This window comes from Thalassophryne amazonica, chromosome 15, assembly GCF_902500255.1.
Source record: "Thalassophryne amazonica chromosome 15, fThaAma1.1, whole genome shotgun sequence".
In the NCBI taxonomy this organism is placed as follows: Eukaryota; Metazoa; Chordata; class Actinopteri; order Batrachoidiformes; family Batrachoididae; genus Thalassophryne; species Thalassophryne amazonica.
Genome location: NC_047117.1, coordinates 80,695,814 through 80,708,112, shown reverse-complemented (window position 1 = coordinate 80,708,112; position 12,299 = coordinate 80,695,814). Strand labels below are relative to the sequence as shown.

The 12,299-nt window shown below is 37.8% G+C and overlaps 1 protein-coding gene across 1 annotated transcript in view; it reads right to left on the bottom strand.

Annotated features, from left to right (window-relative positions):
- Positions 1-10,686, bottom strand: part of neurl1aa (neuralized E3 ubiquitin protein ligase 1Aa) — a 117,960-nt gene extending 107,274 nt beyond the window's left edge. Inside the window, exon 1 of the mRNA XM_034187370.1 lies at positions 10,438-10,686. Within this exon, the coding sequence (XP_034043261.1) occupies positions 10,438-10,471 (34 nt within the window). The 5' untranslated portion in view covers positions 10,472-10,686. The remainder of the gene's footprint in view (positions 1-10,437) is intronic.
- Positions 10,687-12,299: the final 1,613 nt, after the last annotated feature.

Here is a 12,299-nt window from a genome sequence, read left to right as displayed (position 1 = left end):
CCAGAAAATAATGAACATCTTAACTGATAGTAAAAATAATTATTACTTGCAGCACTATAACATTTTATGATTTTATTTTCTGTCTTTTTTGTCTCAAAGTGGCAAAACTGTGTGCAAGACCTCCCATATATGTATTTTTGGCACTTTATATCCTTTATGTATTTGGATTTTTAAATCATTAAAATGTTTCATAATAGAAAATTTGAAAAACAAGGTTGAAAGTTATTGGTAGAATTTTATTTTTATGATTTCCAAGTATGTTAACCAAAGAATAACCAATTCTTCAGAAAACTGTTTACTAATCGATGAATCATAAAAAAAAAAAATAAAAAAAAAAATTGATTTTTTTTGGGGGGGGTCAAAAAAGCCACTACAGTAATTTCTTCTTATTGATTAATCTCAAAACCTCTACAAACTCCAAACTGTTACTGAGGTGAAAAACTTGAGAAATAGTGTTAAATTTCAGAAATTTCGCTGCATTATCTGCAATGACAATAAATGATACTCTATGAGAAATGGAATCTATAGTGAAGAGCTGCATTAATAAACAAAACAAGAAGGGCACTCAGAGTCCATCCATCTGCCAAGGTCCAAAATAACCCAATTTCCCACTGTTAAAAAACAAAATATTCATAGTTCTGCTGTTTTTTATGACTCTTCTCTAAACAATTCCAAGCTGCACAAAGTCAGCGAGGAAAATTTTCCAGGAATGACTGGATTTCTGGATGTGGTGTGTGTCTTTAGTTACACTGGAACCTGCTGCGCTGTCATGGCTTATTTAGCACATACAGAGATATGTTAGCAGATAGGTTTGTGTATGCATTCATGGCCTGGAGGGTGGCGTTGTGACGTCAGTTCAATTCCCGATCCGACAGGATATACAGTCCCTTTGCAAGTTTCTAAATCCCCATAATGCAGCAGATAACAATATTTGCAGAGGAATCCTTCAAATCCAGTTACAAGCACCAGAGTTTGACTGTGTATACCTTTTGGTAAATATTTTAGAAAAATAACGTTAGCCATTTGAATTTTCAATAGGGAGCCAAGTAGGGGTGTAGAAAAATAACTTTAAATATTTGAATTTTCAATAGGGGTCAACTGAAAAATTGCACAGGGGTCAAAATAAAAAAAATGTTCCAATCATACTAAAAGGGATACCACATTATGTGTCTGATGATAATGATTCCAAAAAGGTATAGTTTGGACTATCTGTGTCTGAATGTTCTGGAGTTATGGGGTAAAAACAGCAAGCATGGCGACAAAGGTCAGTTTCAGTTTGTAGAAGGGTCAAAAGTTAAAGTTGCTCCAATTATGGTAAAACATGATGCAAATTATTGGTTAATAGGGTTTTAAAAAGTAATAGTTTGCACCATGTGTCATGCTTAGCTATGATGTTACAGGGTAACATATGTCACATGTCACAGAATCCAAAGGACGTTGACATTGTTTGACCTTTACTTTGGAGACCAAACATTCAACACAGTCAGAACTATTCCATTTGTTAATCCTATTAGTTCAACCAATAATTTGCACCACATTTTACCAAAACTGGAGCAACTTTAACTTTTGATCCCTGTACAAACGGAAACTGACCTTTGTCACCATTCTTGCTGTTTTTACCCTATAACTCCAGAACATTCAGACACAGATAGTCCAAACTATACCTTTTTGGAATCATTATCATCAGACACATAATGTGGTATCCCTTTTAGTATGATTGGAACATTTTTTTATTTTGACCCTTGTGCAATTTTTCAATTTGACCCCTACTTGGCCCCTATTGAAAATTCAAATATCTAAAGTTATTTTTCTACAATATGTACCAAAAGGTATACACAGTCAAATTTTGGTGCTTGTAACCGGATCTGAACTATTCTTAGTTATCTGCTGTACTACCAATGGTGTCTGGATAAACAGCGGCACAACCCACATCTGGAAATCCCCAAAACACATCAGGACAGGTGCAAAATAGTATGCAAGATTCAGCAAAACTAGTTTAATTTATAAATAATTTAAAAAATAGCAACTGCAATGTTTTTACATTATTCCCCCCATTTTGCAGATCCATCCCATATTTTAATGATTAGTGTAGATTAAACCCAATCATCTCAGTGATTGGATAATCCTACTTTAAACAAAAAAGTATGCAAGGATAACGTCTTTGGTAACAGTGAAGATAAAATATGTTTTGCCTTTGTCTTAGCAACATTTTTATATTCTTTTTTTGTTGATTGCTGTATCAGTAATGCATATTCTGCCTCCTATTTTTGAAGACATTACTGAGATCCAATCTATTTCCAAGATGTTAAGCAGTTTTATATGATACTGCTGTAATTTGCAAAAAACAAAAAATAGAAAAAAAAAATACAGTTTCAACTAGTAAATTCAACAACTGTTTTCTGCTAAATAAAAATGATCATGCTGTTTAAATTTATGCAAAATTTACATGCAGCTGGACAAGGCAGAACTCAAGTTTGAAATTGCCTGCGATTGGAGAAATTGTGCAGGGTGCAAGTTTTGCATTTTATGTTTTATCGCTTTCATCTCCCATGTGCCTTCTGGCAAACTGTAACTGAACTTCAAGTTATTTTTTAAGAAAATCCTCCTGTACAGCATTTCACATCAAAGATTAAATTAGAGAGAACTTTATGAATCCCTTAGGAAGACTCCCTCAGGGAAATTGAGGTTCCACCAGCATTGGATGGCAGCACACAGGGTAAGAAGCACACAGAGTATCAGAAGAAGTAGTAAGAAACAACTTGCAAAATATAAATATAAATACCAGAAATACTACTGTCTTACTGGCTACTACTGCTCTTCTCCTACCCATCCTCTGTCTTCCTGTTACTCCTCCCCCCCAAGTGAGGAGTTGTACAGTCTGATAGCCTGAGGGACAGAAGAGCTGTTCAAAGCTGGAGAACTGAAAAATGCAGAACGTGCACTCTGCACAATTTCCCCAATCATAGGGAGAGAGAGCCGATAACATCTTCAGGGTTGTCTTGTCATCTTGGTTGCTTTCTTCACTCGTCACCTCCTTGCACAGTTACAGTTTTTGGGAAATGTCGCCTCAGGACAGATATACCATAGAGTACCAAACTGTTTGTATTTCTTAATAACTCAGGTCAATTCAGTCCAAGACATAATCAGTGTGTTGGAAATGTTCATGCGTTCATCCCCTGAGTTGTGTGACGTAAACTGGATGCAATAGTGATGTTATACTAAAGGGTGCACTTACTTATTCACACCACCATTTTGGCTTTTAGATTTTTATATCTTTTAATTCTGATGTAGAGATGACTTTTCACTGAGTTTCAAGGGCATCCTTTTTGAAATCTTATTATAAAAAATCAGATTTTTTTTTATAATGTCATAAATTCAAACATGTAAAACCTCAAGGGTACACAAACTTTCACACCACTATTTTCACAGGAATTTAAAATTTTAGTCAAAATCATTTGGTTTTAAAGGCTAACAAATATTACTATAACCCCAGTTCCAATGAATTGTGTAAAATGTAAATAAAAACAGAATACTATGATCTGCAAATCCTCTTCAACCTATATTCAATTGAATACACCACAAAGACAAGATATTTAATGTTCAAACTGATAAACTTTGTTTATGTGCAAATATTTGCTCATTTTCAAATGGATGCCTGCAACATGTTTCAAAAACGTTGGGACAGTCGTATGTTTACCACTGTGTTACATCACCTTTCCTTCTAACAACAATCAATAAGCATTTGGGAACTGAGGACACTAATTGTTGAAGCTTTGTAGGTGAATTCTTTCCCATTCTTGCTTGATGTACGACTTCAGTTGTTTAACAGTCTGGGGTCTCCGTCGTCGTATTTTGCACTTCATAATGCACCACACATTTTCAAAGGGTGACAGGTCTGGACTACAGGCACACCAGTCTAGTACCCGCACTCTTTTACTACGAAGCCACGCTGTTGTAACATATTCAGAATGTGGCTTGGCATTGTCTTGCTGAAATAAGCAGGGACGTCCCTGAAAAAGACGTTGCTTGGGTGGCAGCATGTGTTGCTCCAAAACCTGAATGTACCTGTCAGCATTGATGGTGCCATCACAGATGTGTAAGTTGCCCATGACATGGGCACTAACACACCCCCATACCATCACAGATGCTGGCTTTTGAACTTTGTGCTGATAACAATCTGGATGGTCTTTTGTCCAGAGGACACAATGTCCATGATTTCCAAAAACAATTTGAAATGTGGACTCATCAGACCACAGCACACTTTTCCACTTTGCGTCTGTCCATTTCAAATGAGCTCAGGCCCAGAGAAGGTGGCGGCGTTTCTGGATATTGTTGATGTATGGCTTTAGCTTTGCATAGTAGAGTTTTAACTTACACTTGTTGATGTAGCGACGAACTGTGTTAACTGACAATGGTTTTCTGAAGTGTTCCTGAGCCCACGCGGCAAGATCCTTTACACATTGTTGTCGGTTTTTAATGCAGTGCTGCCTGAGGGATTGAAGGTCACGGGCATTCAATGTTGGTTTTCGGCCTTGCCACTTACGTGTAGAAAGTTCTCCAGATTATCTGAATGTTCTGATTATATTATGGACTGTAGATGATGGAATCCCTAAATTCCTTGCAACTGAAAGTTGAGAAACATTGTTCTTAAACTGGGCTATTTTTCACGCAGTTGTTCACAAAGTGGTGATCCTCGCCCCATCTTTGCTTGTAAACGCTGAGACTTTTAGGGATGTTCCTTTTATACCCAGTCATGACACTCACAATTAGTGTCCTCAGGTCCCAAATGCTTATTGAGTGTTGTTAGAAGGAAAGGTGATGTAACACAGTGGTAAATGTACCACTGTCCCAGCTTTTTTGAAACGTGTTGCAGGCATCCATTTCAAAATGAGCAAATATTTGCACAAAAACAATAAAGTTTATCAGTTTGAACATTAAATATTTTGGCTTTGTGGTGTATTCAATTGAATATAGGTTGAAGAGGATTTGCAAATCATTGTATTCTGTTTTTATTTACATTTTACACAATGTCCCAAATTAATTGGAATTGGGGTTGTAAATTATATGATTCTGCATGGAATATTTTTTTACTCCCCCCTGAATAGCCATTCAGTGTACACTCTGAGGGTGTGTTTTGTGTGTGTGTCTCTCTCTCTCTCTCGCTCTCTCTCGCTCTCTCTCTCTCTCTCTCTCTCTCTCTCTCTCTCTCTCTCTCATATATATATATATATATATACACCCACCCACACACACAGCATCTCTTCAGCTCAAAGTGCCTGAGTGGTTTCGAACAGAGCCAGACACTGGCCCACGTTCAATCAATCTGCAGCACAGAGGCGGAGCTCCCACACATTCTGCAAACTCAATTTATGCAACTGACTTGACAAACACTTCACACTTGGTTCACACCTGAGAACAACCTGTCTCTCTGCAGCTTTATCATTTTCATTTGCTGCTCTGCAATACGTCATGCCGCTCTCCTACAGTCCGTGTGAACACAGGTGCATCATCAGCATATTGTGCATAATAGAACGTAGTAAACTAGCTATCTTAAAAGCATGTGCACCCCCCCCCTTTTAAAAATTTGTTTCAATCGATAACAGAAATCCTTCAATTCTGCTGCATGACCTGTTTCATAAGAGGTGGGGTTTGGGGTGGGGGGGGGGGGGGGAGAACCAATTAAAGCAAACAAATGCTTTCTATTAAAGGCTGGGGGTTGCCATAGCAATGCTTGTACTTTAAATTTAGTTTAATCCTGTCTTCATATTGAGATGATCCCCTTTAACTGTCTGCGCTTAAACATGAATTTATGAGCTTAGAGTGCTATTTATAATGCAGCTTTATTGTACATTTGATATCTGCGCCTGTTTATTTATGAATGTTCAGGAACAGGAATGAATATTAATACCAGCTGCTCTCTCACATCCTGTCAGATCAGTAATAAAGTACCTCAGTATACGCAACAGATTTAACTGTTGTGTTTTAAAACATAAAAAAATTAAAGTTCATACTCAGAGCTCAACAGGTGACAGTTAAATGCAATGCATAAAAAAGAATTTACAATATTTTTTAAAGTAGCAATTTCTACAAAACCTACAGTTTTATGATAAAACAGAACACAAATAAGTTTAAAATTATTTTTCATTTTTGTTTAAAATAAAAGTGGTTGGGTTGACGAGAATTTCTTTTACTACTTAAAAGTGGATGCTGAGTGACCACAGAACATATTTCATATATTTAGAGCTCCTTTAAAAAACGTTTTATATTGGGCGCCCAACCATGATCCCACAGAGATCCCACGAGTCTCAGCTTCTTTGACCTGCTGTCTTCCTCTGCCCCTCTTTGTCTAATTGGATTGCTCCTGGTGCTTTAATTAGATAATCAGGTGGTCAAACCCAGGAAAAGCTGCGTAGACACAGACACTGTCTAACCGCTGTACACTCACTCACATCAGATCATGTTCTATAAAACATACAGTACAGAATGATAGTTTTGGTGTTTTCAAATGCGCATATATACATTGTTGATCTGCACAACACGACCTGTATGTACAAAACAACACATTTAATTTAGGAGAAAAATCACATCTATATTGTTCCTACTATGCAAAATATTATTAATAATAAATTAAAAATTAAGACAAAAATAAATAAATAAATAAAATGTTTGCCACCACAGTTACAACTAAATAATAAAACTTGTGTTCTAAACCTCCCCTGCATGCTAAGATGTGTTTTTACATAAAATGACCAAATCTGGACATTTTTCAACAAAGAAAACAGAACAATCTCAAAACACACACTGTTTAAATTGTTGGACATACTGCACAACCCAAGCCCTAAAAAGAATAAGAAAAAAATACTTAATAATTTATTATTATTATTATTATTTATTAAATAATATGAATGAATTACTGGAAAATGTGGCCAAATACTCCAACCACAATGAATGGTTTCATATTATTCAATTTGACTTTTTAAATATCAAGAACATCACATCAAGACAAATCCCGTTACCTTTACATATTTGTATATGTTAGAAAACACATTTCTTTCAAATTCATATGGACTTGACTTTCAAATTGGACTTGACAAACTTTTGGAACCTGCAGCACTTTATTTCAGGTTGTTTTGTTCTTGTTGTTGTTTTTAATTGTTCTGGAATACATTATAAAAAAACATGTTATATTTTATAGTGCATTTCAGCTTTAAAATGATTGAAAATTTAAAAATAACAACAATAATAATAAATTTAATAACCTGAAAAAAGTGGTGCAGGTTCCAATTGTGAAGCCCAGTGAAGTAATTTTATTTTGAAGTATGAACTTAATTTTTAAAATAATAATATTCACTGATAACTCAACTGTGATCAACTGCTCACAAAGCTAGCAGATGCTAATGTGCTTGTGTGAAGAATTTAAGACATATTTGTTAAGGTTTTTTGTATTTCATCAATCTGTGAGCATTCTTCATTTAACAATAATAATCTATATTATAACAGCCAAGCAGCCTCTGTGTATGGCTTCAATCACAGAGAAACTGGGAAGAGCTGACATTAGCTGTTTGGTATGCTTATGTATTTTGGGTCAAGAATGAATGCTGAGAAAACTGAAAGTTGATAGGACTAAAAGTTTTGGATAAATTAGCGATAATAGCTAACAACAGTGAACAATGGACATTGTACTGCAATGTACCATGGGAGTTCAGGGTTTGGGGGTTTATAAATGCTGTTATTGTGGTTAATGTCAGTTTAACTGTTGTTAGTGTTATTGATATATTGTGTTTTTGTTGTTCAATTGGTTTAGTCAGTTTAGTTAAGTGTCATGTTGCTGTTACCATGAGTGGGTTAAGTGTCACGTTGCTGTTACTATGAGTGAAATGCTTTGTAAAAATAAAAGCACCTGCTTGGAGCAGAATACAGAAATAACAAAAAGTTCTGCATGCATGCGTGTGTATAACTTCGAACATGGGTAAACTGGGAAGAGCTGACATTTGCCGTTTCGTATGCTTATATATTTTGTATCAGGCATGAACACCACCAAAACAGAATGTTAATGGAACTAATATTTTTTGAGAAACTGTGGATATTACATAACAACACTGAACAATGGACGTTGATGATAACATTCTGAACTCACAGGCCATTTCAGCAGGAGGCCGTAAATCATGTATACATTAAAAGTGTGCGTGATTTTGTTTCGTAAGTGCATAATATAATATAATTGTAAATACATTAAAATACATGGATGACATAACAAACACTTATTTTCATTGTGGTCCATTTAAATATCAAATGATAAAATAGAAGTAATAATAATAATAATAATAGTGAATGATCATAATTATAGTGTGTATATTTTAACAAGAACCTAAACATTTTATATATACATTAAGACAGTAAATTAATATTAAAAAATTACATAATTAACAGGAAAGAAAAGGGTTGAGTTCTTCCTCTAAAAGCTGTTGAGGTGTAAGGTTCTAAAAACACTCTGGACTCACAGGCCATTTTTTATGCGATTGGAAAGAGCCTAATTTTGAAAAACTGCAACTCCAATAATCACATGACATACCGAAAGAATCAGATGACATTTTAAAAGACACGTAACTTGTAGAAGAAGTAAGAGACCGAGAACTTGTTAAACATTACAATAGATGATTTTGTGGCAAATTTGGGTGAAATAGAAAAAAAGGACAAAATTTTGCAAGACTTGTCAAAAAGGCAGATCCGTCGCTAATGAGTATTGTAATTACAGTTTCCGGAAGAGTCTCGCTAGAATGACAGTAGTGACAATGGAAACACTGTCATTTTGCAACTATTTTTTCACATTTTCAAAATATCGCAAAACATTACACAAATCTATGATGGAATCCCGATTGTGATTGATCTGTTTCTAAAATATTGTTCAACCTTAACAATGGGTAAAGAAAAGCAAGTATGCAAATAACAGATAACATAAAATCCATGAATTTAAACATAGTTTGATTTCATTATCTACAAGCAATAGCAGTAGTAAATCAAGAGCCAAAATAGACCTGAAGTCTATTTTATGCAAATACCGAGCAACGCAACATGGCGACTGGCAATCCGAGTGAATAGCCAGCGTAACGTCGGCTAATTTGTTTGCTCAAACAAAATAATCCAAGATGGTGGAACATGTCCTGAAACACGCTCTGTTTCTGTATGAATCTAACATGTTTCTCAAATATATTGTTAAAGTTAGCGAGAAATAAACACTTTGAAACCTAAGAGCGCTGTTGTTATAACCAGATAACACCTCTGAAGTGACTTACAAGACATCTTATGGAGCTGCAATGTGCATGCTCCGGGAACAGCCATCAAGCAACAAAACCAACTGCTTGTCGCCACCATTTCTAGCTAATGTGACTGTAGCATGACTTTCTAAGTATATGGCATAAAACGCGTTGAGTTGGCATTTCCTGTCTGTAGCTTAGTCCAATAAACAAGCGTAAACTGATACCCACCAGACTGAAAACTGAAGTGTGGCACATTTTTGAATCAAAGTGGCTACGGGTACGTACATCTCTATCTTCTGCAGGACTGCTAAAGGTACGGACCGAGGTTCACTGAAGATGCGGCCAATGTACGGATGAGTTTTGAAGCCTTGCCGGACCTTTAGCCGCATATGGTACGGGTACGGACATATTTGCGCTTTCTGATTGGTCGGTAAGACACCCTCCGTATCTTTAGAACGGTGTTCACTGAAGATACTGACAATGTATGGATGAGTTCTGAAGCCTTGCCGGACCTTTAGCCGCATATGGTACGGGTACGGACATATTTGCGCTTTCTGATTGGTCGGTAAGACACCCTCCGTATCTTTAGATACGGTCTCTGTAGATACGGGTCCGTACCTGTAGCCACGGCCGTTTTGAATAGCACACGTCAGCAGCGTGACAACCAACCCTGCTCTCCCCTACTCAAGCCACACTATACTTCATCACAACTCCTAAAAATATTTATTACAATGCAGTTAGGGGCTTATGCATGCAGCATGGCTGTTTTTGACGTGTCACTCAACTGTTTTTATTTCATTTACGATTTTGGGGGGTGGAGGGAAGTGTTTAGAGTGGAAACCACAGCAGATCTCAGGGAAATCCCACAACTTTCACTGACATTTCAACAGCCCTCAAGCCACAAAACATGCGCTTCTGGTAAGTGTGGGTGTTCTACAGAGCAGGAGTGGATGATGTGAGCTTGTTTGATTATATACACGTGAACACAGCTGCAAGTCACCAAAGCCTTTTCTGAACGCCGGAGTGACGTAACTGTGACAGAATAATAATATGTGTTGCTGTGCATTACAGGAGAAAAACGTCACCTGTCATATAGTGTCGAAATAATAACTAAAACACAGTGTAGCGACCCAAAGCAGCCGGCACGCACGCACACACACACTGTAACATTTATTCTTACCGTACAAGGTGTTTCGCGTTATCTGTCCTCCCATGTCTTTATCCCTTCAGTCTTATCGTCTGTGTGTGTTATTCAGACTGTGCACAGCGAAGCCGTCGCGACATGACTACACGGACACGCGCACGACGCTCGCCTCTTATTTGTCTTCTCTGCCCCGAATGGATGCAAATGCAAACCACAGTGGAAACAAGAGCCGCGCCTCCGTGAGCGCTGAACGCGTCCGTGAAGGCAGCACACTCCCCCCGCCCCCCTCCATTGACTGAGAGCGCCACAGACCGGCCTCATTTGCATATAAGGAGGAGGAGACTGGCGCGAGGGGCGTTAACGCTGTCGCTGCCAGTGAGGAGCGAGAGGCGAAAGGAGGAGCTACAAACCCTACTGTCAATAAATGATCAGCTATTTTGTTTTTTAAAGTTTCTTTTGCATATAGATAGCCAATAAGCATGCATTATACACGTAGAATTTTATATTTTTTGCTGTTTTATGTCAAGAAACCATCAGATAAAATGTGACATGATATCTGAAAGTAAATATAACACGGCAGTAAAACAGACAGCACTTCACACACTGTGGCAAATCAAGTAATCAATAAATAATGCTCAATTTACTATAGTAAAATTCAATACTGTGCAAAGGTTTGGGCACATAAAAAGTCAGGTCCATAAGTATTTGGACATATGCTTTGTCGCTTCACACAAATAAAGTGTAACCTCACCAATCCCTAGAGCAAGCACACAGGCAGCAGTGGTAAGGAAAAACTCCCTGTGATGATATTGAGGAAGAAACCTCAAGCAGACCGGACTCAAAGGGGTGACCATCTGCTTAGGCCATTCTACCAAAAAAGCTTTACAATACAGAACACAACACAACAATTGATGACAGCCCATGCAGGCGTCCAGTCCGCTGTCATTCATTCTCTCTGTTCTTAAACTCATTGTCTTGATGAAAAGCTGCACCAACTCAACTCTGATCATGAGTTCGTGTCCTGGGGGGAGTGAGTGGGAGGAGTCAACAACACAACGCAGATGGTGAGAGAGTACTAGCCCCTACAGAGATGACACGTGGTTCCATTTTTTGCACTCAGTCCTTCACTTTCAGTCCCAACTTCCTCATGTGCCTTAAACCTCTGGCAGACAAACTGGGCCAGCCCTCAGGAGTCGGGGCCCCTGACTTCAGCTGTCATCACCTGTCTGTGCTGACCTGTGACCCTCAGCGCCCGACGCAACAGGCTGTGAGATAACAGCACTGTGGAAGACACACAACAAGTTCAGTGACTCCAAATGAGTCGCGTGTTCTTGATGATGCCAGTTTGTGAGAACAGAGAAGCTGGATGTGTAAACTAATGGCACCGTCAGTACATTTGTGTTTTAAAGCGCTTTCTATTAAATTCCGCTCGTGATAATATTTGCATATTCTCATTTCCCCATTGGTTTTAATGATTCTGAGCATGTGACGATGGCAAATACTCAAACATGGCATGAAACGTTGATCACAATCAAACCACGACCACAAAACTAAGGTTTGCTTTGCTAAATGAGAAGCTGTAGACACACATGGTCTGCACATTTGACGTGAAGACAATTAGTGGAAATCGGCCACAGCATAAGGGGAGTGCAAAACACACTTGGCTTCACATATCACATCCTCAGACAACTGCAACAACCTAGATTCAAGGTTTCATAGAAGCATGTCTAAAACTAAAAGGCAACCTGAGGTGAAGACTGGATGTCTTTGGTACCCAGTCTCCTTTGAGGTAGAGTCCCTTAATTCAGAGAGTGGCAATATGATGAGTGTGGAAAAAAAAAGGTCACGTGACTCATGGTGCCATCTTTGTACCAAAATAGCATTGGCTGTTAATCTGT